The 26188-nt window shown below is 46.0% G+C and overlaps 1 protein-coding gene across 5 annotated transcripts; it reads left to right on the forward strand.

Annotated features, from left to right (window-relative positions):
- The first annotated feature begins 15 nt into the window (after window positions 1-15).
- On the forward strand, window positions 16-25982 carry URB2 (URB2 ribosome biogenesis homolog). Of its 5 annotated transcripts, none has more exons than XM_008268272.5 (10): window positions 17-165; window positions 1720-1858; window positions 3484-3660; window positions 6543-9873; window positions 12369-12529; window positions 14806-14916; window positions 16303-16545; window positions 18864-18951; window positions 21908-22047; window positions 24845-25982. In XM_008268272.5, exons 2-10 carry the CDS (start codon window positions 1733-1735, stop codon window positions 25040-25042), a joined length of 4575 nt encoding a protein of 1524 aa, XP_008266494.4. In that variant the 5' UTR covers window positions 17-165; window positions 1720-1732; the 3' UTR covers window positions 25043-25982. The 5 variants fall into 5 exon arrangements, 4 of the variants coding, with proteins under 4 accessions (XP_008266494.4, XP_069911614.2, XP_051676646.3 ...); XM_070055513.2 differs by having other exon boundaries at window positions 35-165; window positions 1724-1858; XM_051820686.3 differs by having other exon boundaries at window positions 73-388.
- The last annotated feature ends 206 nt before the right edge of the window (window positions 25983-26188 follow it).

Raw genomic sequence — 26188 nt, forward strand, 5'->3', positions numbered from 1 at the left:
CGAGGCGCCTCGGCGCTCGGCTGGCGATGCCTGGCGTGCGTGCCGCCCCGCCCAGCCGCGCCGACGGCGTCGGGCGGAAGGAGTGTGGAGGCCGAGCCCACGTGGTGGGGTTGTGGGAGCCGGAGCCGGCCCCCGCTGCTGCCACTGCCTGGGGTGGGCCTCAAGGTGAGCTGTTTACCTGGGGACCACCCTCCGCCCCCCGCCCCGTCCTCCTCCCCTCTTAAGCTCGGTCAGTAGGCTAGACCCCCAACCCGAGCCGGGTCCCGACTTGAGCCTGCCACTCAGAGCCGGGTCCTGAGGCGCAGACCCCTGCTTGGACCCAGTCCAGAGGGAATCCGCTGCCCGGTCCAGTCCCACGGTAAAGTCCCCCGCCCGGGCGCGTCTCGAGGTGGGTCCCCCGCCACCAAGGGGCTCTGGGCGAGAGCTGACTGGGGGCGCACCTGGCTCCCGTTTGCTCTCTCCCGATTCTCTCTACTTGGTCTCTAAGTGCTCGGCAGGATGCTCTGGGTGGCCTCAGCATGAGTGCCAGCAGGGCTGTGCTGCCCGCCCCGGACGGTCTCTGCATCGGCGGGTGGAGGGCCGGAGGCGGCTGGTAGGATCTAAGAGGGTCTTGGGCGCCGTCGTAGCCCGTTCTGCAGACACTGATTAGGCACTTCGTAGCCACTTCGATGGCGGGCTGTCGGACTGAATGTAAAAGTATTTTTTTTTTAAGTTATTTATTCTAAAGGCGGAGAGAGAGAGAGAGATAGGTCTTCCATCTGCTGGTTCACTCCCCAGTGCCTGCAACTGCTGGGGCTGGGCCAAGCCAGGAGCCAGGAATTCTATCCGGGTTTAAGTGAGTTCTGAGGTCTTTAGGATTTAGGTAAAGTGCAAATGATACAGCTCTCAGTACAGCAAATTTCTTTGATTTGACAGCCTGTAACCTAGAATCCTGGGACTGTAATATCTTTTAAACATTTACTTTGTTTTATCCGTGCTACTTTTATTTCAAGAACATTTGTCTCTTGGGGAACTGACTTGTTAGCTTTTATAATGAAAACGACTCAACTTGATACGTTTCCTCTTTACTATGATTTTTAGGAAACTCCAAATTATGTTTACCTCAGTTTTATAGTAACTATTGGTGTGTTTGATTTCTTCGATTATAAATGATTTTTAGTTTTTTAATTGTGTAGTATCTTTTCTCTAGTCTTTTTGAAAGCACTGGGTGTGTGTTTGTAAATTCATTCATGAACAAAGTTGTAGTGGGAAGTTGCTGTTGGAGATGAAATTTGGGGATTGGGATAATACACTATTTCTCATATTGCTTATTTTTATGTATATTTTAGAAAATAGGGACAGAGACTTTTGATTGCATACAATGTGTGAGTGATTGTACAAGTAATCTGAGCACTGATTTTGACCTCATTGAAGTCCTGCGCATGCACCTCCATGGATGTGATGTTTGATCAGAGCAGGATTACTTGTAATCCATCTTTTGTGTGTGTGTCCATCTTCTGCCTGCTTTTGTCTGAATTTCCCTCAGAAAATTCATGGGATCAAGCATCTTATGCATAGACCTCTCTTGACAGTTTTGTGGATGTGTTTTAGTTCACTAAAATGTATAGTAAAAAATGCATAAACTATAAGATAATACTAAAGTTATAATAATGTAATGCAGTTCTTTTTCTAGTGCCGTTCAGTTTGACCTTATATTATTTCCATTGCTTTTAATTATAGATAGAGTGTTGCAATGGCTGCTGTGTATTCTGGCATTTCCCTTAAGCTGAAGAGCAAGACAACTTCGTGGGAAGATAAACTAAAACTAGCTCACTTTGCTTGGATTTCCCACCAGTGCTTTCTTCCAAATAAAGAACAAGTAAGTTAAATGTGAAATTTGTATTTTTACGATCTAAAATAATTATCACCTGTATTAATTGCTTATTGATAGTTTAAAAAAAAGATTGAGGAGGAAACTTTGTTAGAAATTAAAACTAACACCAGTGACAAAAGTCTAGAGTCAGTTATATCATCAATTAAGTTTTTGTGTCAAAAACCTTTTTAGCGTGTCTTTTGTTTGGAACCAAGTTGAATTACGTGTAAGCCTTAGTGAATTAAGTTCTGGCGGTGCTTTGTGAGAAGTCTTCAGAATTTGGTAAACTGAAGGTTGAGAAGAAGAGACGTGTGTTTGTGTTAAGCCGTTCTAGAAATAGGCTAGGTATCAAGAAGGACAGTGCACTTTGTTGATGTTTCTGAGGCTCATCTGGCTAAAAGTACTGACTAGGTAAACACTAGGATGACAAGCTCACAGACTCGCAGCGTACATCCTGATGCTGGTATTTAAGAAGGCAGTTCAGAATGTGTCCCAGGTAAGAGACACAATGTAGTGTATAGAGCAACTCTCCTGTCTAGTAATGTCTACACTTGGCCGCACAGGAGCATCACCCTGGCATCTTGCTGGTCCCCTGGCAAGTGCCATGCAGGCTGAGGCAGAGGAGGCCTGGCAGGCAATTTGAGCAGTGTCTGCTGTCCTTGTCCTGAGAGATGTTTTCCTTTTTAACAATTATACATACATACTGGCAGTTCTCGCATCATGAGCTGAGGCCTTAATACCTTTCCTCAATGTTTTGTGAAGGAGCCAGCATGTCACAAACATGAGAACTCTGTATATGTACAGCCCTCCTTTACATATAGCACTTTTATGTTATTGTACATCAGCTGTCTGTCTCCCAGGAGAGGTACACAGGGTTAGAGATTAAGTTTCGGGTAACATGGAAAAGCCAGGACACGAATTCCTACATTCTGACTCATACTTGCTTTTTTGATGTGTGTAATTCATTCTGTGATCATTCTGAGAGTTTGTTATGCTTCTGACTGTTTTTTAAGGACTTTTATTTATTTATTTGAAAGAGTTACTGAGGGATAGGGAGATAGAGAGGTGGGAGATGGGGTGGGAAGGGATCTTTCATTCACTGGTTCACTCCCCAGATCGCCACAACAGCAATGCTGGCCAAGGCTGAAGCCAGAAGGCAAGAGGTTCATCCAGGTCTCTCACATGGGTGGCAGGGGCCACCCTCTGCTGCTTTTCCCAGGCTATTAGGGAGCTAGATCAAAAGTGGAACAGCTGGGACATGAACCAGTGCCCGTATGGGATGCTGGCGTTGCAGGCATCCGCTATACTTGCTATTCCACAGTGCCAACCCCATGCTTTTGACTTGAAAAATGTGCTGTAACTTCAGAAAAGAGAATAAGACATGTTAATCTCACCTGAGACTTTTTGGTGGCCTCAGATGAAGATGAAATTAGTTGTTTTCCCCCTTTTATTCCTTAATAATAAACATTGTAAGTTACCAAAACATATAGATAATGTTACTGAGGCAAGTTTTAAGGAATTTTTTTTCCTGGAGGTTGGATTTGGTTGTGGCTAGAATGTCCCAGTAATGATCACCACTTTCTCTGCTGTGAAAAAAGTTGGTTTGCAGACTATGTTTTCTCCAAATTCAGGTGTTACTTGATTGGGCAAGACAGTCATTGGTTGCATTCTATAAGAAGAAACTTGAATTGAAGGAAGATGTTGTTGAGAGGCTTTGGATCTATATAGACAACATTCTACATAGCAGAAAATTGCAGAATCTCCTGAAGAATGGCAAGACAATTAACCTTCAAATTTCCCTGATCAAGGTAATAGCTCCTTCCTTTGTCCTCTCTGTATTACATGCACCTCTGTTGATTCACTCTTAGTGCTGAGGCTTGTTTATATTAGGGTCAGTTATCTGGAGGTAAGGAACTAGCAAGGTAGAGAGAGGAGAAGGAAATAATATTAGAATTGTAAGAATAATTGTGTATTGTATGTTCTAAACTGTGCTAAGCACTTTGTGATTTAATATCAAGAAAATCTTAGAACTTCTATAACAGATTTTTGATTGCCTTTAAAAATTTTTTTTAGATTTATTTGAGAGGCAGAAAGTGTGTATGTATATGTGTTCCCATCCACTTGGTTCACTCCTTGAATGTCTGCAACAGTTAGGGCTGGGCTGGGTTAAAGTTGGGAGCTGAGAACTCAATCTAGTTCTTCCGTGTGGGTGGCAGGAACCCAGTTCCTTGAGCCATCACAGCTGCTTCCAGGGGTCCACACTGACAGGAAACTGGAATTAGGCTGGAGCTGGGTATTGAACCTAGGCACTCTGCTATGGGATGGAAGCTAACTACTAGGCCAAACAATGCCTGCCACTTAATTACCTTTTTAGTTGGAAAAGCTAGCCAGTAAATTACGCTACTCTGTTTTTTTTTCCCCCTTTCACCTTTGTGTTGTCCTGGAGGGAGATCAAAGGTCAAAATCTGGATAGAAATTTTCTCAAATGTTTTTGACTAAAAGTGATTTTGAAGTCTCAGTTCAGAACTATGAACCTCATTGTAAAAACTGATCATTTTGAAATTCCATGACAATAACTAGTTACAATGAAAATCACCACGAATGAGCATTTGGTGATGTCAAGTAACTTGCCTTAAGTTATATGTTATAAGTGGCAGAGCTGGGATTTGAACATAGATCTGCCTGATTACAGAGGTTGTGCAGTTAAATTGCCGTGCCTCATCCACATGAGTGTACAGACAGGAAAAAAAAGAAGCAACCAGTAGAGGCTTGTAACAGAGAAGAAGGAAATGGTTCATAGGCTTTTCATGGTTCTTGAAATCATGTTCTAAGTTGTGACGCTTTTTAAAATAGACCAGTGGTCACCAAAATGAATTACTCTGAATGATCCTTTGGGATATGGGAAGAAAATCTATTTTTATGGTTTGCAATAACCATATTTAATTGATTTTATGCACATTTTATAATTATATAGTTTTGGTACTGTGGTGTATATATATGATGTAAATTATAAATAAATTACACTTACTGGGTGTAAATGTGGAAAAAGTTTACGTATAGCCAAAAATTTAGAGGTCAATAGTGATACATTGACATTTAAGGTCTTGGCTTTTTTTCTTCTTCTTCTTAAGATTTGTTTTATTTATTTGAAAGGCAGAGTAACAGAGAGAGATCTGTCTGCTGGTTCACTTGCCAAGTGGGCCAGGCTGAACCCAGGAGCCTAGAACTCCATCCAGGTCTCCTAAATAGTAGCAGGGGTCCAGCCATCTTCTGCTGCGTTCCTAGGAGCATTAGCAGCTGGGACTCAAACTAGTGCTCCAGTATGGGATGCTGGTGTCACAGGCCATAGCTTAAAGATTTATTTTATTCATTTGAAAGGCAGAGTTATAGAGAGAGGGAGTGACAGAGAGATCCTCCATTTGCTGGTCCACTCCCCAAATGGCCACAACAGCCAGGATGGGCCAGGCTGAAGCCAGAATCCAGGAGCTTCCTCCTGGTCTCCCTCCTGGGTGCAGGGGCCCAGGCTCCTGGATCATCCTCTACTGCTTTCCCATGCACATTGGATTGGAGCTGGATTAGAAGTGGGGCAGCTAGGACCCACCAGCACCCAAATGGGATGCTGGTGCCTTTATCTGCAATGCTAGAGTGATTTCTAAGAGTAATTTTTAAAGGTCCAGAGTGATTTCTAAAGGCCTGTAGCCAGCAGTTACTTGAATGTAGATAATGCTTATGTCACTGGGCTACTGGTAACTTAGCACCCAGGGTACACTTGATTTCTCACATGCCATAAGTACAAGTCACTTGACATATGAGTGAATTTGGGAATCTGCCTGGTCCTCATGATTTCTGGTATTTATGAATTTAGGAAGTTTAAGAGAGGTGGACAATGGATCAGCTGTGTGTAGTAAATGGTAACTGACAATATTTACTTTCCTTTTTTTTAAGATTTATTTATTTATTGTTTATTTGAGAGGCAGTTACAGACAAAGAGGAGAGACAGAGAGAAGGGTCTTCCACTGGTCCACCCCACAAATGCTTCAGTGGCTGGAGCTGGGCTGATCTGAAGCCAGAAGTCAGGAGCTTCCTCCAGGTCTCCTACATTGGTACAGGGGCCCAAGTACCTGAGCCATCCTCCGCTGCCTTCCCAGGCCACAAACAGAGAGCAACATCAGAAGTGGAGCAGCCAGGACACAAACCAGCATCCACATGGGGTGCCGGTGCCACAAGCAGAGGCTTTGCCTGCTATGCCACAGAGCTGGCCCCTTGCCTTTCTTTCTTAAGGGTACCTTTTTCTTTGCCTTTTCTAATAGGCAACGCGTAACTGGGTGTAAAGATGTATTTTGCACCCTGGATCACAGCCCAAATGCCACTGTCTATGTACATGCAAACATCTAAGCCGAATTGCAGGGTTAGGGTATAAGAAGTGATCACTGACACCTTAGGCTCGCACAACTCAGCTTTGCAAAAAGGAACAGTAAATTTACAAAGGCACTGCTCTTCCAGATTAAGATTAGGAGGAGGTAGGTGTGTGTAGGAATTAAAACAGGCACTTTACTCCCTTTTGGCATACAAAGCAAATATCAGGTTCGTTAAGAACTGGGGATTTCTTTCTCAAAGATGAGTTTGTTGGTACCTTTTGGTATATGTGTGGGTTTATGGTCAGTAATAAGTTTTCTTTCTTAATGTTCAGGTCATCAATGAGAGGATAGCTGAGTTCTCTGACTGGGAATCCCAGAGGAACATCTGTGCTGTCCTGCGCTGTTGCCAGGGCATCCTCTCCACACCTGCCCTTGCTGTCATCTACACAGCCAGACAGGAGCTGATGGTGGCCTTGCTGAACCAGCTTTGCCGGTCTGCCTGTAGGCAGCCCGAGGGAGCTGTGGTAGCCCAGTTGTTCGAGGTCATTCACCTGGCCCTTGGCCATTACCTCTTAATCCAGCAACAGCAGGTCAACCCACGACGTGCCTTTGGCGATGTGACTGGGCACCTGCTACAGCCCTACCTGGTCCTGAGGCACTTACTCTCCGAGGGCACGTGGACACAGGCTGGCCAGGGCCAGCTGCGGCAGGCTCTGAGCCGGGACATCAGGAATCAGATTGAGGCCATGCTTCGAGGTGGAGTTTTTCAACCTGAGCTGCTCTCATCCTACAAAGGGGAGCTCTTGGACCACCAGGAAGGTGACACAAAGATGGGGGCTCTAAAGAGTCTTCTTGCTCCCATGGACACTGTGATTACCAGACTAGTAGAGGCTGGTTACTGTGAACCAAGCCTTCATGCCACGGTTGTGGCCAACTCTGTGGCCCTGCTGTATAAGCTCTTCCTGGATTCCTACTTCAAGGAGGGAAACCAACTTCTCTGCTTTCAGGTTCTCCCCAGGCTGTTTGGCTGCTTGAGAATTTCACACCTGCAGGAGGAGCAGGTAACAGCTCTGTCTGCATCAGATTGGACCACAGAACTTTTGGTTCTGGAACAACTGCTAAACTCAGTGGCCAACAACAATATCTACAACATTGCTGCTGACAGGATCCGGCACGGAGAGGTTCAGTTCTGCTTTTACCGCCGTTTGGCTGAGCTACTGATAAACCATTCACAAGCACCTGTGCCGGCCTGGTTCCGCTGTCTCAAGATTCTGATATCTCTGAATCATTTGATTTTGGAGCCAGACCTGGATGACCTATTGGCATCAGCTTGGATCGATGCAGAAGTAACAGAGTTTCGAACCAGAAAAGCACAGGAGGCACTTATCCACACACTCTTCCAGACATATGCCAAACTGCGACAGGTGCCACTGTTGTTTGAAGAGGTTTTGGGGGTAATCTGTCGTCCAGCTGCTGAGGCACTACGGCAGCCCGTGCTGACCTTGGGCCCCGCCACAGTGCTCCGTGAGTGCCTGCTGGAACTGTCTCCAAGTCAGATCCTGGACACTTGGTCCCTTCTGCTGGAGAAGTTCCAGTCATTAGTCTTGCCCTCTTTGCGGAGTGATGCCGACATGGCCCTGAAGTCACTGTCCCTGAGCTCGCTGCTGCACTGCATCATGTTCAACATGAGGAGTCTGGACAGCAGCACACCCCTGCCTGTCATCAGACGGACACAGTGTACGATGGAGAGGATGCTGGGAGAGCTTGTGAAGCCCCTGCTGACCCTTCTCCTGGACCCCCCAGACCCAGAGCCAGAGCTGTGGCTGCAGAAGGTCAGTGACTCTGCACTCCTGCTCTCATACACCTGGGTTCAGGTGGATACCATGCTCAATTTGAATTGTAGCCAGTATCACTCTGTGTCTGGGGCCCCAACAGGGGTTGCTTTGGAGATCTCGAGCCTCCCTCCATTGCTCCCTGGTGTAGAAACACAGCTATGGAAAGAGATAGAGAAGCTGACAGCTCAATTCAACTCTCTTGGGAGGTACTGCTTGGAACAGCTCTACCTTCAGAGAATGAAAAGGACTTTATTGCTAACCAGTTTCAAGTCTCAAGAAGCCCTCCAAACTTTGAGGTCTGATGCTGCCTACATTGTTGATTCTGGCAGAGAAAGCTTGGATCAAATGACAGTGGCTTCCTGGGATGGCCAGGTAGAGACAGTGAATGCACTCACATACCCTGTGGCACACTGGCACTTGATGGTGTCAAATCTCACGATTTTAACGTCTTACCTTTCTCCAGATGATGTGCACCACCTGGCAAGCGTCCTGTTAAGGACGTTGCCCATGAGCAAAGCCCAGGAAGCCTCAGCAGATGAAGAGCCATATATCACACTTGGGAAAATATCCAAGGGTGTCCTTCATAGCCCTCTCTTTCCAGAAATGCAGTCCCTTCATTCTGCTTTCTTACTCTGCCTGATTGAGAGATGTTCGAGCATTCTGTGTTCTGGTGTCCAGGGTGACCCGACTCTTCTTAGTCAGCAGCTACCTTGGCTTTTCGAAAAGGACCACATGGTTGTGGCTCACTGGGAGAAGAGATTTGCGAAAGTTGAAACTGAAAATATAGAATGCAGAGGAGAAGTTGCCCAGAACTTACTCTCGTTGGTCAAGAGCGACTTCCCCATCAGGCTGGAGGGAGAGCAGTTAGAAAGCCTCCTGGGACCATTGGAAGTCCTTTCCACTCTACACCTGGACAGTGTCTTGCCACCCTACCACGTGTCTTATTTCCTCCTGTTACTGTTGATGGCCGTCGCCAAAGTCGAGCGCACTTGCTCCTCACTGGCTCTCAAGTTCTGGATGACTTGCTACCAGCTTCTTGGTTACCTGCAGAGGGGAAGAAGTGCCCGCTCAGTGCTCAAGGTTGTATACGTTAGTGACATTTTTGAGATCACGCTGACCTCATTGTTGAAAGCCAGCAGTACACTCCTTATTGAGATGGATGACCCCTCATGGCTGGAATTCCTTCAGGTGATAGGAACATTCTTGGAGCAGCTCCTGCAAATGCTCATTCAGATAAAGCTAAGCCTGGTGCTCAATTTTGGAAAAATTACTGCATTCCTCTCAAGGTGTAAACCACACACAGAGGCAGCTTCCAGCAGAGAGTTGGAAAATCAAAACCCTCTGGGCAGGCAGCTGCTTCTGGTGTCTTTAAGCAAGGTGTGCCAAGTCCTGGGGGCTTTCGTCAAAGAGCGCAGCAGGCAGCCCCAGGAGGCCTCAGCAGCACTGCCCGAGCTGCTGCAGCAGACCACGCTTCAGATGGGCACTGTGCTCCAGCTCTGCTCAGCACCAGGACCAGGGGGTTGGCATCTGCCCTCAGCCCTCCTCCCGGCTGTCAGCACGCTCCTGGAAGCAGACCTGAGCCAGCACCGCAGCAATGAAGGGGCCGAGATTACCCAAGAGACGGGTGGAACGGTGTTCTTCCACACTGCCCTCTACCAGGATGTTTACTCTCAGATACTGCTGGAGCTGCCAGTCCTCACAGGAAATGTTCAGTCTTTCCAGGCAGCCTTGCAGTTTCTAACTCTGTTCTTTTCAGCCCCAGAAATCCATCCCCAAAAGGATTCTGTTTTTATCTCTCTGTTTCATTCTATGAGAAAAGTTCTTGCAGGTAAGATATTTTCTCTTGAGTTACTTCTGTGCTAAAGAGGTTTATGTAAAAAGGAGCTCAGGATGGCATGCCGGGTGGTTGCCTGGTCCTCTTTGGAACAGGGGAGATGTGAAAACGTGTGTGTTCACAGAGTACACAGGGATAAAGAGATCTCCCTCCCTCCCTGCCATGTTCACATTCTAGGCATGTGTAAGCAGTTACCCTTAAAACCATGTCCCCATGTTTTAGGCATTGGCAGCCTTTGAGGCATATTGGTCAATACCTCGGGTACTCACTTATTTGGGACATTGTTCCATATGAAGTTTATAGCTTTGTTTTTTCTCTTTTTAAAATTTTTATTTACTTGAGAAACAGCACCATTCACTGGTTCACTCTCCAAATGCCCACAATGACTGGGACCAGAGCCAGGAACCAGCAACTCAATCCAGTTCTCCTTGCTGCCTGCCAGAGTCTGCATTGGCAGGAAGCTGGAGTCAGGAGCTGGAGTTGGGTTTTGAACCCAGGGTCTCCAGCATGGGCTATGAGCATCTAACTCATTGGGCTAAAAGCCCACTCCTCTAAGTTTATTGTTTTGAAACTGACTCCTTTTCTGTTTCTGTTTAGCCTTTAACTTGTTCTGATCTCAGAATTCCCATAGCTAATTTCATCCTTTTTTTTTTTTTTTTTTTTTTTTTTTTAATTTTTGACAGGCAGAGTGGACAGTGAGAGAGAGAGAGACAGAGAGAAAGGTCTTCCTTTTGCCGTTGGTTCACCCTCCAATGGCCGCCGTGGCCAGCGCGCTGCGGCCGGCGCACCGCGCTGATCCGATGGCAGGAGCCAGGAGCCAGGTGCTTTTCCTGGTCTCCCATGGGGTGCAGGGCCCAAGCACCTGGGCCATCCTCCACTGCACTCCCTGGCCACAGCAGAGGGCTGGCCTGGAAGAGGGGCAACCGGGACAGAATCCGGCGCCCCGACCAGGACTAGAACCCGGTGTGCCGGCGCCGCTAGGCGGAGGATTAGCCTAGTGAGCCGCGGCGCCGGCCTAATTTCATCCTTATTAAAAGGCTCTTTACTGGATTTTTAGTGACATAGATTTAATTTAAAAAGATGTAAAATCTGCTATCTGTTAAAAATAAATGTGAATGACTTAATTTCTGGGGAGACAAAGCTAATTGTTAGAGCGCAGAACCCTGCCTTCCTTCGTCCTGCTCTCCCAGGTGTGTAATATCCAGCTGTGGACAGTGCAGTGGCTGCTCACAGATGTCACCACTCTTCCAAGCCAGCTAACTGGGACCTGAGACATAGCCTAGTGGGGAGAGAGGTGATGTCTTCATGCCCAGAGAGTTGACTTCTGCAGGGTTAGTGTGATTACCATGCAGCCATGAAAACGATGACTGTGAAATACTTCTAAAATGTCTAAAAAATATGAAATGTTAAGCAGAACAATCCCCAATATAAAATGTTAAGTATGCCATGGTTACAGCTGCATAAAATAAACATGTTTGTAGGTAAGGGCAAGAAACACTGCAAAACTTAAAATAAATGTTGTCACTGTTATATCTCAGCCAGCATCTCAACCCTTAGGCCACCTCTTACTCCCTGCCGTCCACATGGGAGACCTGGGTTGGGTTCCCAGCTTCTGGCTACTGCAAGCATTTAGAAAGTGAACATGTGAATAGGAGTTCTCTCTCTGTCTAGTGAATAATATATTTTTTAAAAAGGTTATGTTAAAAATGCCCATCTATCAGAGATGAGTGAGATGTTGATTTTTTTTTAAACTAGTTAAGTAGCAGATATCCACATAGATCCTTGGGTGAAGGATGGGAGCCAACTAGAATTGTGGGCCTGTGGGTTGAAAGGTTGCCTGCAGGCCACACATGAGTGGACCTAGAAGGGTAGCTAAAGGCAGGTGACGCTGGAAGGAGACTTCATGTGACGGCTCCCTTGTCATGAGTTCCATATTCCTCATTTCCCAATCATAGGAGTTGGTGCTATCGTGCCCATTTCATTGGTGAGGGAATTGAGGCTCAGAGAGGTCATGAGTCTAGGATCTTATAGCTTGGAGTAGACTGAGACACAGGCCTTGATCTACCAGACCTTTTTGTTCTCTGCCCCCAGTGCTCTAAGTAGTAAGACTGACAACATGGAATGGTCCAATGGGGCCACTGCTAGAAAGATATGCTGGGGTCAGGCCATGAATGCTCTGACACTGGGCTTTGTGATAAAACTGTGAGCTGGGAGAAGTGTAAACAAAGTAAGTCACCGTCTTCCTGGTTCCCAGTTAGTTGTTCCTGAGTGTGGTTGTCCCTGTCTGGGTGTGCACTTATATGGGGTGTGTGTGTAGTGGCATCATGCTGTATATGTATACATACCCTGCTTTTTTCACCAGTACTTGTGACTATTCCCATGCCCCTAGAATCGTGACTTTGGGGGCTGCGTGACTGCACACCATTTCATCACATGCTGCTGTGTCCCTTGTCTGTCCCATCTTAACGTCTGGTTTCTTTTCTGTACAGATCCTGATATGCCTGTTCAGGTAACTCCGGAGATTAAGCCTTACTTGGAAGCCTTGTTTGCCAAGATGTTAGAGATGGGGACGACAGAGGACTTTCGTCTGGTGATGCGGTCTGTTCTCCAAGGATTAGACATCAGGAACACGTGGAAAGCAGAGCCGCAGGTGGGTGGCTGCTCTGCCTCTTGATTGCAGGCCCAGAGATGTTGGCTGAATTGGGAAGACTTGCTGGAGATGCAGTCACCCCTGAGAGTACACTAAACAGAAATTCAAACTGTCAGCAACTAGGCAAGGGGAGAGCCTGTGGAAGGGAGCCCTGCCCTGGGGGACAGTCTGGCTCTCTGTGTGAGGAGCCTTGTTTTGCAGAGGGGAACTTCCTCGTATTCCTGATGTGTGCTCTTATTACATGTGCAATACTAAGGAGTACTATCCAAAATGCTGACAGGTGAGGTACATTTTGCCCATCCTTTACTTAAGATCTTTCCTGCTGTACTTTTTGAAAAAGAAATTTTTAGATTTGTATTATTAGAGTGAGCTCTCTTGCTTGCATTTGCTGTTCATTTCTCCCAAAAGCCCACAACAAATGGAGCTGGGCAAGGCTGAAGCCAGAAGTCACCAACTCAGTTCAAGTGTCCCATGGGGATGGTGGATGCCCAGTTGCCTGAGCAGGAATCTGGAACTGGAAGTGGCACCAGGACTCAAACCCAGCCGCTCTGCTGTGGCACACAAACATCCCTCCACCCAGCATTTTAACGGCTCAGCCAGATGTCTGTCCTTGAAAGGTTTTGACTTGATTTGGTTGCACACCTGCATGCCAGCACTTGAGAAGCACTTGGCTTAGCAGCCCACTGAATACACTGCAGTGCCACTGCACAGAGCTCACCTGCTGGGATTCGCTCTTCCAAGTGGCCTGGGCACAGGACTGGCCAGACTTCCCACCCTCGCGTGAAGGAGAAAGCCCCAGAGCCAACGGCTGGCAGGTTCAAGCTTGCTGCCTCGCAAGTGGCTTCTTGAGTCCTCGTCACGAGCAGCACCCTGGGATTGGATTTTGATTTGGGTGGGAGGAGAGCTAGAGAGGGTAATTTCGGAGCTTCCAGAAGTGGGCAGGATGAGTTAGAGGGGACAGCGGGGAGAATTCAGTCTCTGTGTGTAACATTAGAGCCAGAGCATGGTGAGGACCAGCTGCTCCGCACCACCACTCTGCCACCTATGGCAGTTGCCTGTCTCAGGAACTTTTTCTTGTGTACCTCTGCAGCACAATTGAACCCCAGCTCTGGAAGCACTCTGGGCCCCTGCCTTCCCCTCAGCAAGCCAAGGAAAAACAAATTTCTGTTCAGACCAGTTAGTCCAAGGGGACTTCATGGAGGAGGTGTAATTCAATGGAGTGTTGGAGTGGAGAGCACTTGGATGGGGCAGCAGGGTTGGAGCATGGGTAAGTGAGCACAGTGCAGGCAGCATGTAGGTTCCTTGGGAGCCCAAGATATGTGAATATGAGAACAGAGATGGGCATGGGTGGTACAGGCCCTTGGTGCATAGCAGTGCCTCGCAGGTGGGCAGAGGGTAGGAGCAGTGTTGGTCTTGGTGGTCTTTGGGGTGTGGGTGCATGGTCAGAGGCAGGAGAGCAAAGCGGAAAAACCAGTGTTGGGGACTGACACTGTGGTGCTGGCATCCCATATGGGTGCCGGTTTGAGTCCTGGCTGCTCCTCTCCCAGTCCAGCTTTCTGCTATGGTCTGGGGAAGCAGTAGAAGATGACCCAAGTGTTTGGGCCCTGGCACCTGTGTGGGAGAGTTGACAGAAGCTCCTGGTTCCTGGCTTCAAATTGGCCCAGCTCCTGCTGTTGTGGCCATTTAAGGAGTTAACCAGCAGATTGATGACCTCTCTCTCTCTCTGCTTCTGCCTCTGCCTCTCTATGACTCTGCCTTTCAAATAAATAAATAAAAACTTTAAAAAAAAAAAAAAAGCCTAGCTTGTAGGGCTGTATGGCAGGAGGGGAGGATGAAATGGCTAGCACAAGGCTGGGCCGGGGCAGGCACTTGTTTATGTGGCCCTCTGGCACTCCTGTGCTCTGAACCTTTACCGTGGTCACAGCACCCCATTCAGGTGTTGGCTTTGTGCCATGTTTTCTTGTAGCTGAAAGCCTGTCTGGTTCCTGCTCAGTTAAGATACAGCCAGCGTCCTCAGCGTGGACAGTATCTTGAAAAGACAGTCTCTATAGTTACGTTGTACTTTGTGTCCCTCTTTGAGTTCACTGTCCTGGCCCATTTCCCTGCTGGGTGTAGTGAGGCACCTCTGTTCAGCTTCTTCAGAACTGGCCCGTGCCCCCGACCCCAGGGCTCTCGGGGACGCGGTTGGTCACTTTAGCCCCACAAGAGGCGTCTTCCCCTGTGGCGCTCTCAGAGTTGGCTGGGGTTGCTGCTGAGCTTGTCCCCTTCTGCCGCAGGCTGTGTTGTCAGCTGTCACGTTGCTGGAGCTGCTCCTGACCTGCCCACTCAGTGGAGAGAAGGCGCGGTTGTTGTGGCGGGCGTGTCCCCAGATAGTCACGGCGCTCGCGGTGAGTACGCTCTGTGGGGCACCCTCCGGCTACTCACCACCTCTTCCTGTAAAGTTGCTGTCAGCCTGTGTGTGGGGCCCTGCTGTGCCGATGCTGAGGGGCTGCACCTTGAAGATGGGCACGAGCAGGGTTCTGTGTGCACACACTGGTGTCACAGGAGCTGCTCGGGTAAAAGAAATGTGGCAACAAGGTGGGGCCTCCCTGGAGGCCTGTTGGAGCTGTCTTTGCACTCAGGAAATCTTGTGGTCAGTGTATTTGTGGGAGTGTGCATGTGGGTGTCTCAGGCAAATAGTATGTTAGGTAGAGACACTTTCTAGAATGGGACGGTGATGTTGCAAACAGCAGGGTGTTGATAGAATCTTACCCGAGTGTTAACTTTCACGTTTTCAGTAGTCACTCAGCTTTTGGTATCACAGGGACAAAAGCCTGGTTCACACTGAGACTGTCTCAGTGCTTCTGCCTGCCAGTGAGGCTGGCCTGAGGAGTCACAGCTGGCCAGCGCAGCAGGCTGTTTCACTGTCTGCCTCGGCCCCGACTCCAGCCTTTGCTGTCAGACAGAACCCTAGAGTAGCATGCTTCCAGGACCAAAGGGTCTCATGAAGAGACTTGCTGTCATCTCCCATCTTCACTTTTGCGGCTGTGTCGTTTCCCTGAGAACAGTCAGTAGTGGCTAAAGCAATTATTGCCACCTGGTGTGAACAGTGAGCGGCAGGAAGAGCGCTTGGGCTGAGTGGGGAGGAGGCATGCACGTGCGTGGTCACAGCATGGATTGTGGGCATGGCAGACCTGCAGAATCCCCTCAGCTACATCTGAAGGCTGGAACACGCAGTCCGCACAGCCACAACACCCAGCATTATGAGTGACAGGGCCTAGAAGGCCTCAGCAGGCTGCTCAGTGTCTGAGCAGGGGAGTCACAGGGAGCACTCCAGGTTACGTAGGTAAGACATTGAGCTACACCACATCTTGAGTCTGTTCCCCTTATTTTATAGCAGTAACTGCTCATCTTTAGAGCAGATTGGTAAGAAATTTAACAAACCATACTTAACCATAGTCAAGTAGAACTAATGGTCTTTGTTGGAAAAATAACTTGTCTACTGTTTTTTTTTCTTGTGAACAATTGGATGAACCAGCTTCTTTACAAGAAATGGCTTGTCTTCACAGTAGGTGAATCTATCAAAAAAGTGCAGGCTGAAATGGCTGTGGCCATCAGGTCACCCAGGGGGCTTGAATGTTGGTCTCCTTGTCTCTTCAGACTGTCCACTGTACGCATCAACTCATTCTGGAGCTTGGACATTCTTACCTCTGCTACTTGGTACTTCCATTTTTGTGTGTTTGCTTTGGAGAGTCACTTTCCTTTTTTTTCCTTTATCCCATCTTGCCCTGTAGCTGCAAAACCGCGAGGCTTGTCAGGAGCAACCTGTGCGTCTGACAGTGGTGGGGCCTATTTTAGACGTCCTGGCTGCTCTGCTACGGCAGGGGGAGGAGGCCATCAGCAACCCCCACCACGTCAGCCTGGCCTTCAGCATCCTGCTGACAGTGCCTTTGGACCACCTGAAGCCACCGGACTATGGAAGCACCTTCCTGAAGTTGCATAACGTGCTCTTCTCAATCCTGCAGTGTCACCCAAAGGTGAGAGGAAGGGAACACACACCAGGCAGTGTTTCCTTTGTGAGCGGGGTGATTTCAGCTTCCAGAAAAGCAGCAGGGAAACTGTTGCCGGACAACAGAAAAATTGATGTGCTGAGCAAACTTTGTTGTTCCGGTGATTTTCAGGGCCAGGGTGGTTTCTCCAGCACAAAACTGCTTGAACTTCATACTGGGCTAATTGAGTGAGTTTATCTTTGTTGGATCTGACACTTTGCATTGTGTTTGCTTACCATTCTTTAAGGAACCTTATTAGACATTGCTGTCTGTGCAGATCATGTATTTGACCACTCACTTGCTCAGATCCCTTGTTGGGTTTGTAACTCAAATATGTGTGTGGAGTGAAGCACCCTAGGTTCCAGTTGTATAGGATTCTGCCTTTCAAGTTCAACTGAAACGAGCAATAAATGTTCCATGGCAGAGCTTGGATTGGAATTCAGCTATTATTTTTGAGAATCACCCCTTTAGCAAGACTGAAGGAAGTAGTAATACTGGTTTACTAAAGAAGATGAAATTCGTTATTGCTACGTGATTTGACCAATGTCACTTTAACCGAATCTAAATCTTAGACTGAAGATTGTCAGTGCCTTACCAGTGTTCTTATGGTACTGCCGCTATGCATGCAGCTGACAAGATAGAACTCAGAAACGTGACTTACATAGACATGTGCACGTGTAGGTAATTTGAAGTGTTGTGATGTTTTATGGATAGAGTCCTGCCAGCAATGCAGTTTTTAAGAAAAATAATCTCTTACAAACCAAACATTCATGAAATTGGACCTATTCCAAAGCTTTTCCCAGCTAACAGTTGCCTTTGGCCCTGTCTATCTAGTCGGCTTCTTTTTTTTAATTAAATCTCTCTGCTGATTGTTAGATTTTTATGTGCTTGTGTAATATAAATGTGATGCAAATCAGTTACTAGCTGAAACTGTTGATCTTGCAAAGGATGCAAGATTTTATAAGGATGATCAAGGTAAAATTGAAAAGCTGGTTAACTCTGCTGCAAAACTGTTCACCAAATGACCATCTAATGGAATTAGATCATTTAATAAATGGAAAAAATTGACAAGAATAATGCCTTGGTATTACAATAAAGAATAACATGACTAATCATTGTTGCTCACATGCATCTATTTCATGTACAGTTCAGTGAGGGAAGCTGGTGTGCAATCACAACGTTGACAGTATGCATAGTAGGTCTGTGTTGATATAAATACCCAGCTAGGATCCTCCTAGGTACTTCTAAAGGGTGTAACAAGAAGTTAGCACAGTCACAATACCCAGCAGAAAGATCAGCAGCTGATGCCATTCTAAGCATTTTTTAAATCATTTAGTCCTTGTGACAACCTGTTATTGTCATCATTTTGTAGATGAGGAAGCTGAGGCACACACACACACACACATTACACAAGCACAGCCAGAAATTTTGTTCAGGATCACATAAGGAGCCAGGGTGTGAACCCAGATACTCTGACCCAGATTTGTGTGTTTTTCATCAATAGGATAACAGTGGATTGAGAGAGGTCTGTGGACAGCATAAACTCTGGAATACTTTTGCAAAAATGATCTTTCTGAGCATGCTACAAAAAGTCAATAATTTGACTTGAAAGATACAGTGTTACATTCTCAAGAATTTTGCTGATTACATTTTACAAAAGAGAATAATCTCAGCACTTGATTTTCTGTTTGATCATTCCGAAGATTGGAATAACACTGCCTCATAGGGTATTCACTGGTGATGGACATGGCCCATCTGGTGACCACTGGCTGCCACTTCAGGTGTCTCCACTATTTGAAATGTGGCCAGTATAACTAGGAACTGAATATAAATAAAGGTAGTCCCATGGGATTCATGGTTCTCTATTGGACAATGTGTAGTTGTGATCCTGATCTAAGGATGGTTGAGTATAGAAGAAGTATGCCTTGTCTTCTTAGTGTTATTTTTCAAGGTTAAGTTAAGAGCAGAACTGTTCATTATTAATTGAGAATTTTTGGTCCCCATTTTAAGTGAATTTGCTGTGTGTAGTCTTTTTTTTCTGGTACCAATTATATTTAAATAACTTGGTCACCATTTTTCCTTTTATTATTTATTTCAACCCACTTCTAGAATGGATTAGAACCAGCTAAGAGCAAAAGGCACAGAATCAAGAAGTTCTAAACCAGAATTACTAAAGGCCTAAAACGGCACACACAGCCATTTTGAGCATGCAGATAGGTAAAGCTAAGGAAACGAGTATAAGCTCCTTTGAAGTAGAAAAACTTGATCACTTACACACCTCTGTGTTGTGTTGTCTGTCATTACAGGTGATGCTGAAAGCCATCCCTTCTTTCTTGAACTCTTTTAATAGGCTGGTGTTCTCAGTTATGCATGAAGGGCGACAGAAAGACAAAGGTAATTCAGAGTAGCAGTGTCAGATGCACAATTTTAAATATATTTACATGGGATGTCTTCTCAGCACATATGTTATTGAAAATGAAACTGAGTTTAAATGTTCAGATCGTTACATGAAGATTTAAAATAATTTTTTAAAAATTTTCAAGCTATCACAGTTTACAGTATCCAAAACATTGGATGCTGGCCGGTGTTGCAGCTCACTAGGCTAATCCTCCGCCTGCGGCGCCAGCACATCGGGTTCTAGTCCCGGTCGGGGCGCTGGATTCTGTCCCGGTTGCCCCTTTTCCAGGCCAGCTCTCTGCTGTGGCCCGGGAGTGCAGTGGAGGATGGCCCAAGTCCTTGGGCCCTGCACCCCATGGGAGACCAGGAGAAGCACCTGGCTCCTGGCTTCGGATCAGCGCGGTGCACCGGCCGCAGTGGCCATTGGAGGGTGAACCAACGGCAAAAAGGAAGACCTTTCTCTCTGTCTCTCACTATCCACTCTGCCTGTCAAAACAAAAAAACAAAACAAAACAAAACAACAACATTGGATGCGTCTGGCATCCCCTAACTGAAATATAACTTTTTCTGGGAACAAAATATCTAGATTTAGGAAGTATTTATTGAGCATGTATGTTATAAAAATGGCTACGATGCTGTTTCTGCCCTTAAGGAGTTTATAGTTTAACAATAAAACAAAAAGGAACAGGTGAGTATAGAGCTTTTTTATTTTATAAAAAGGATGAATTCCCACACCTCACCATTCCAGCCAGATCTTGGTCAGGTTGTGTTTGTTTACCATGAAAAGCAAACTGCCATATGGCAATGGCATGTATTATGTGTAAAATTCACCTTTAAGCTTTCAATTATGTTGATTCTTGATGAATTTCTAATTTTCAAGAGGTCCTCGTTATTTTAAAATAATAAATGGAGACATTGTATTTTATATTGCACTTACCGTGAAATGACATAGCTTGTTCCAGCCCCACACCATGCAGTGTGCTAATGATTAGTGCCGGGACAGGCGTCTCATAGGATGCTCTGGGGCCACCGAAGAGATTTATGACTCCCTTGAGGATGTCAAGAAGCCTCTGAGACAGTGATTCTGGGCTGATGAGAGATCTATGTGTGGTGCTCAACTTCTCCCCTGCCAATGTAGATTTTTTTGATTATTTATCTGAAAGGTGGAGTTACAGAGGCAGAAAGAGAGGGGTCTTCCATCTGCTGGTTCACTCCCGAAATGACTACAATGGCCAGAGCTGGGCTGATCCGAAGCCAGGAACTGCTTCCGGGTCTCAGGAACAAGAAGTGGTACAGGGGCCTAAGGACTTGGACCATTTTCTGCTGCTTTCCCAGGCCATAGCAGAGAGGTGGATGGGACATGGAGCAGCCAGGACTCACAACTGGCCCCCAAATGGGATGCCAGCACTGCAGGTGGCAGATTTACCCACTATGCTACAGTGCTGACCCCACCAGTGTAGTTTTGAGTAAAGAAAAACGGCCTAGTTCATTATGAAATTATCCTGCTGGGACATGGGATCGGGGAGTGGCACAATTAGGTCTTTTCTCTTTCTCCCATGCTTGGTGCAGAGCATGTGTCAGCTCAACACTGTGAATCTAGGGACTTGATTGGGGAGCAAGTTCCATCTCCCGCATCAACCTCAGCTGGTTGGTGGTGACTGTGTGTGATTGTGTTAAGGCCTTCAAGGTCATGTCAGAGCTCAGCAGGGAAGAGTCCCTGTTTGATAGTGATGTCTGCCTGGACAGGAAATGGGCAGCCCAGCCTAGGCCTTGCTGAGCATTGGTGTCCTTTGTCAAGCCTCTGGGGAAGCACAGGAGCACGTGCCCTGTCCAGGGCTCTGTGCTGCATAGTGAGGCGTATTAGTAAAGTATGTTTCCTGTGAAACTGCCTCATGAATACCAACAATTTACATAATTTCATGAAAACACATTGACTTGGAAAACTTTTATATGCTTATTATATGAAAAATGTATGCTTATTCAGGGTCTTAAATGGTATTGACAGTCTCAAAACTGACTTTATTGAGGTATGATATATGTGTAATAAATTACATCTGTTTAAAGTGTGTGATTCAGTGAATTTCAGCAGTGAAGCACATGTATGAAGCCATGACCAAAGTCAAAATAGAAAACATTTCCATGAACCCCAGAAAGACTGTGTTGTCTCTTCTGGGTGCATTCCCACCTCTGACCCTAGCCCCAGCCATGGCTGCTCTGCTTTTTGTTGCTGGGGACTAATCCACATTTTCTAGGTTTTTATCAAACCTGGGCTGCTAATATGCCCAAAGAAACAGGGAAGGTGCTCTGGCCTGTGCTGAAACTCCCCCACCAGCTCTAACTTGGGCCATGGGGACAAGTTAGGCTATAAGAGTTCTTGGGAGCAGTTTGCCGAGAGGGTCTGGGTAGTCTTGTCACCATCTGGGGAGAAGAGGTTGGCATCAGAATGAAAACCGAAGAGGAAGAAGGGAGCTAGTAATGATTGGGTCTTGCTTGTATCTGCCCATGAAAGGAAAGTCCTACGCAAACACTTCCTGAAACTTTAGAAGGTAGAGACATAATCAGGACGTCTTATCTTTCAAATCATGTGATGTCAGTAAACCATTGTTTTCTATAAGATGGCTTTCCATCTTCAGTCTTCCTTATAGAAATCCATCTTCTTTTAAAATACAACAGTAATCTTGGAATTCATTCCTAAAAATCTTGATTATTGTAGTTAGACCTTACACTTAGGGCTTGTTGTGTACTTTAAGTGTTCTTCCCTTTGTTATGTAGATAAATATTTGCATGTGTCTTTTCTTCTTTATACTGTCTGGAAAATAAGCCAATTAGAGAGTACAAAAAAAAAATTGGAGGGCTTGAGATCATTTCTGTGTATATGAAAAGTCTAAAATTGAAAGCGTGAATGTGTACTGTTTCTGAGCTGATTGGTTGGGAAATGCCTTGCTGTCTGCAGGAAGCACAGAGGACCTGCCTGTGGTGCTGGAGTGTGCGCGCCTGGTAGAACGGATGTACAGCCACATCGCTGCTCGAGCTGAAGAGGTCGCTGTGTTTTCCCCTTTTATGGTGGCCCAGTACATGACAGAGGTGCAGAAGGTAACCAAGTGCTTTCCTCTTCAGTCCTTAAGCAGAGCTTCATGTGTAGAATGGCAAGTGATACTCTGGGCTGCTCGTTCTCAGTTGTGAAGGGCCGTGGCACCCCTGCAAGGCTGTTTATTGTAAGGACTGAATGAAGTGACACACAGTGGCCTCAGCAGTGCCTGGGAGCTGGAAGGTGCTTAGTAATCATCAGTTCTTGCTCTAGCACAAGCCTCGGCATTGGTAGTGCTGACTCTTGTGTGATGTTATAGCGGGATGAAGACCCAAGAGCAGGAGCTCTCTCTCATAGGACCAGACTCAACAGAGACTGCAGAGAGAGTTCTAGGCCTAAGGTCCAGGGTTCCCCTCAGTAGCAGGAGACCAGGGATCTGTATCCTGGGGTCTGTCACTCGGGAGACTCAGCTGCTCTGAGGCCCCCAAAGGAGGTAGGAAGGTGTAGATGCAGGTGTATTTGTGTAGGTAAGGAAAAATACTTTAGTCAAAATTAATATTTTTGACTCAGTGTTCAAAGTAATGAATGCATTTTGCAATTGGTATCTCACTTTGGAATGTCAGTGTGCTCTTTTTCAAAATTCCCTGAGACCCTGTGTGACCCAAGGTAAGTTCACCGTTGGACTTTGTAAATTTAGGATATATAAATTTATTTTTTATAGTCAAATGTCACAAGCTGAAGCAAAATACAGTGTATTTGTGTTTCATCTACTTGTGTGTGTATACATTACACATTATATTATTTTCTCTCTATATAAAATGATGAGCTGTCCCTACTTTGTCAATCTTAGATCATGAGTAAGATCACCTGTCAGCTTGTTAGGGTGGAAAAGTCACTGTTTCTCAAGGGAGGTTAGGCTGAATGGACTTTCCTCTCCACTCCCAGTTCTGGGGGGTCTGTAACTGCTACATAACTTCCCACCCCACTGCCCTGCTCATCCAGGGTGTCAGATACCCAGGTCACCCACCCCATAAGTGCTCAGCCGCATCCAGTGGTGTGCCTGCAAGAGCCACTGCCCAGGAGAAGACCTTTGCAAATGGTCCTTCTGTGAGGTATGGGCTTGTGGTTGGCTTTCTTTGCAATTATTTGGCATTTTTATGGAATCCTCCTGTTTCCAAAGCACTCACATCATTAATATGTAAGTTTTTGATGAAAGAAAAACTGGCATTATTTTCTATTTTAATGAAGAACAAGACGAGACAAAGTAGTGTCACTTCACCAAGGGCCACCAAGAGAAGCAAACAGCGAGGGGTTGTGGGAAGGATTCTGTGTGGCCCTGGGGAAGTCATAGAGCCTCTTTTTTTCGCCTTTGGAAGTAGAATCATTTGCTTACCAGTGATGATTAAACAAATGTGCGAGTAGTCCACTTACATAGCACTCCGTCTGTTAGTACGCTCCAGGACTCCTGTGTTTTTGTTTGTTCATTTTATTTTGCTTCCCTCCCATTGCCTTGCTGTGAAACCACAGACAAGCCATTCTGCCTTCAATCCTTGAAGGCTCTCGTCATTTTTACAGTGGTAAAATTTAAGGCGATCACCTGTCAAAAATGTTTGTTTGAACTGTCATATGAAAAGGACTAGAACTTTGAAGAATAGTGTCATCTTGATGTTATCTTAATGACAGAAATGAATTGCCTGTTTGGGAACGTGCTTCCCAACAGTTGCCATTGTGAGTCAGAGTTCTCCTGGTTAATAAAACATGTCCTTGTCAGAGGCTTTGTGTTTGCAGAGCAGTGACTCTTTTCAAGTCATCCAGATTCATAAGGAATCTACCAGATCCCAGGCATGCCGGGATTTCCTACTATTTATAATTATTTTGACAAAGTCAGTATAACATGAATTTTACCCTCCTAACCATTTTTCAGAGTACAGCTCCATGGTGTTAAATACACTTGTAATGTTAGGTAGTTGTCACCACTATCCATCCTCCAAGCCCATCAGTCCTACTTCTTTTTGGTTCCAGCTCCTGAAGCATTCAAGCTGAAACCCAGAGAGATATGAATATGAGCAGAGGCAGCACTCTTGACCTTTTTGGTTAGGTGATACCTGAGTATCTACCACGGCTGGCTGAAGCATCAGGTGTAGCGAAGCTGGAACTGGCCTGCCACTCCTGCTGCCGAGCCCAGATTTAGTTACCCCAGAACTGCAGGGAAGACGTGCATCCTTCAGCACAGGGTCCACATCAGCCACCCTGGGGCAGCTAGAGACTTAGGTCATGCTGAGCTGTTGCTGACAGGAGAATATCCATTAAGGGGTGCTTGTGCATCCCTTCTGCAGCTGATCCAAAAAGCCTACTGATGATCTGTTTAGGTAGCATTAGAGCCTGCCTTTCCCACCAGGCTCTGGGAAGATGTGTGTCAGAGTCTCATTGTGAATGGTGATTGACAGTATAGAAGAATATGACACAATATGCAAGTAGCTGTGATTGTAAGAGCTTTAAATTTTTTTTTTTTTGAGATTTATTTTATTTATTTGAAAGGCAGAGTTACAGATTACAGTTTTTTAAGTGCCCGGCTAAACATGGATGCATGATTTACTAACTAGCAAAGCTACCTCTGCAACTTTGTGAGATTTAGTCCAGGCTTTTTTCACTTGGCTTAGCTTCTGTTTCCTCAAAAGAGAAACCTTGTAAGTATGAGTACTCAATTATTTGAGTTTTCTGCTAATTTATGCTTGAAAAGCCAGATCTTTTCTGCACTTGGAGGCACAAATTGAGATTATGTGAGTCCTGAGGATATGGTTGGCAGGTTGTGCTGCTTGCTTTGCGTCCCCAGTTTGTCCTCATGCAGGTCTGCCTTCCCAGGTGACCTTGTATCCAGCCGTGAAAGGCCTGCTGCAGGAGGGTATTTACCTCATCCTGGACCTCTGCAGTGAGCATGACATCCTGTTCCTGCGGGCCTCGCTGCAGCCAGGAGTCCGAGACGTCTTCAAGGAGCTGCACAACGACTACATCAAGTACCACAAGACTAAGCTCAAAGGAGAGAAGAGATACACCGTCTGAGGCTCTGCTGTGGGAGCGCAGCCAGTGACTGCACAGGGGCCTGCCTCGCGCTCTGAAGAACTGAAGATAGAAAAACTAGATAATCTAATATGCAGTGTTGCTGTACATGGAGAATCTTTTAGGGTTTGTGCAGTATATTTTTATGCTGTATCTTTTTAGGGTGTTTTGTTTTGTTTTGTTTTGTTTTGGAGAGAGAGAGAGTGAGAGAGCTGTCATCTGCTGGGTCACTCTCCAGATGTCTGCAAAAGCTGGGAACTGAAAACTCAGTTCAGATCTCCGTGGTTGGTAGGAACCCAGCCACTTGAGCTATTAGCACTGCCTCCCAGGGGCTGCATTACAGGAAGCTGGAGTTAGGAACAGAACAAGGCATTGCACCCCAGCGCTCTGATAGGGGACACCAGCACCTTAACTGCTAGGCCAAATGCCGACACGGACTGTTTTTTAAAATGTCTTTTTCTGCAGAAAGAATCCTAAAAGGAGATAAACTCAACAGAGGAATGATCACCTCCCATGACCTCTCCATGTGTGGTTCTTTTCAGTGGTTTACTGTCTCCCCTCCCCGCTAGAAACTTTGGGTAACTTGATATTTTTACTTGAGGTACAAGATATTTAATTACAACCTATTTAAATGGGAAGTTTTCTGGAAATGCCACTTCGTGCTCTCCATCTGAGTCTACCTTCGGCTGGAGCTGAGGAAATTGAGAGACCGGGATCTGTACAGCCAGTGTGCCTGCTGGATGGGACTGAGCATCTTTCAGCAAAGGCGCAAGGGCTCCTGGCCCGCTCTTCTTGCTTCTGTTCTCTGAAGTTCATTTTAGAGTTTTTTTATTACACTGAATAGCAGGGAAAAAAATCTTATTTTTATTACCTAATATGTTTTCAATATGGCAATCTCAGAAAATAAAAATAAAAGGGAAAATAAAAACTTAATATTAATCTATTTTCCTATTAGTGAATCAACTTTAGTATTATTGCTTTTTCTAAAAAATTTATTTATTTATTTGAAAGACATAGTGTTCCCACTCTCTGGTTTACTCCCTAAAAATGCCCACAACGGTTGTGGCTGGACGGGAGCCAAAGCCAGGAGTGGGGAACACAATCCAGGTGTTCTGTGTGGGTGGCAGAGACCCAATTACTTGAGCTGTC

This window comes from Oryctolagus cuniculus, chromosome 13, assembly GCF_051225735.1.
Source record: "Oryctolagus cuniculus isolate XC-2025 breed Fujian yellow rabbit chromosome 13, ASM5122573v1, whole genome shotgun sequence".
Lineage (NCBI taxonomy): Eukaryota > Metazoa > Chordata > Mammalia > Lagomorpha > Leporidae > Oryctolagus > Oryctolagus cuniculus.

Bases quoted from the DNA above. Each gene is read 5' to 3' on its own strand.
- URB2 (XM_008268272.5), top strand. From the start codon at position 1,733: ATGGCTGCTGTGTATTCTGGCATTTCCCTTAAGCTGAAGAGCAAGACA. The intron at 14,917-16,302 runs GTGAGTACGCTC...CTTGCCCTGTAG, and splicing joins AGATAGTCACGGCGCTCGCG to CTGCAAAACCGCGAGGCTTG. The intron at 18,952-21,907 runs GTAATTCAGAGT...TGCTGTCTGCAG, and splicing joins AGGGCGACAGAAAGACAAAG to GAAGCACAGAGGACCTGCCT.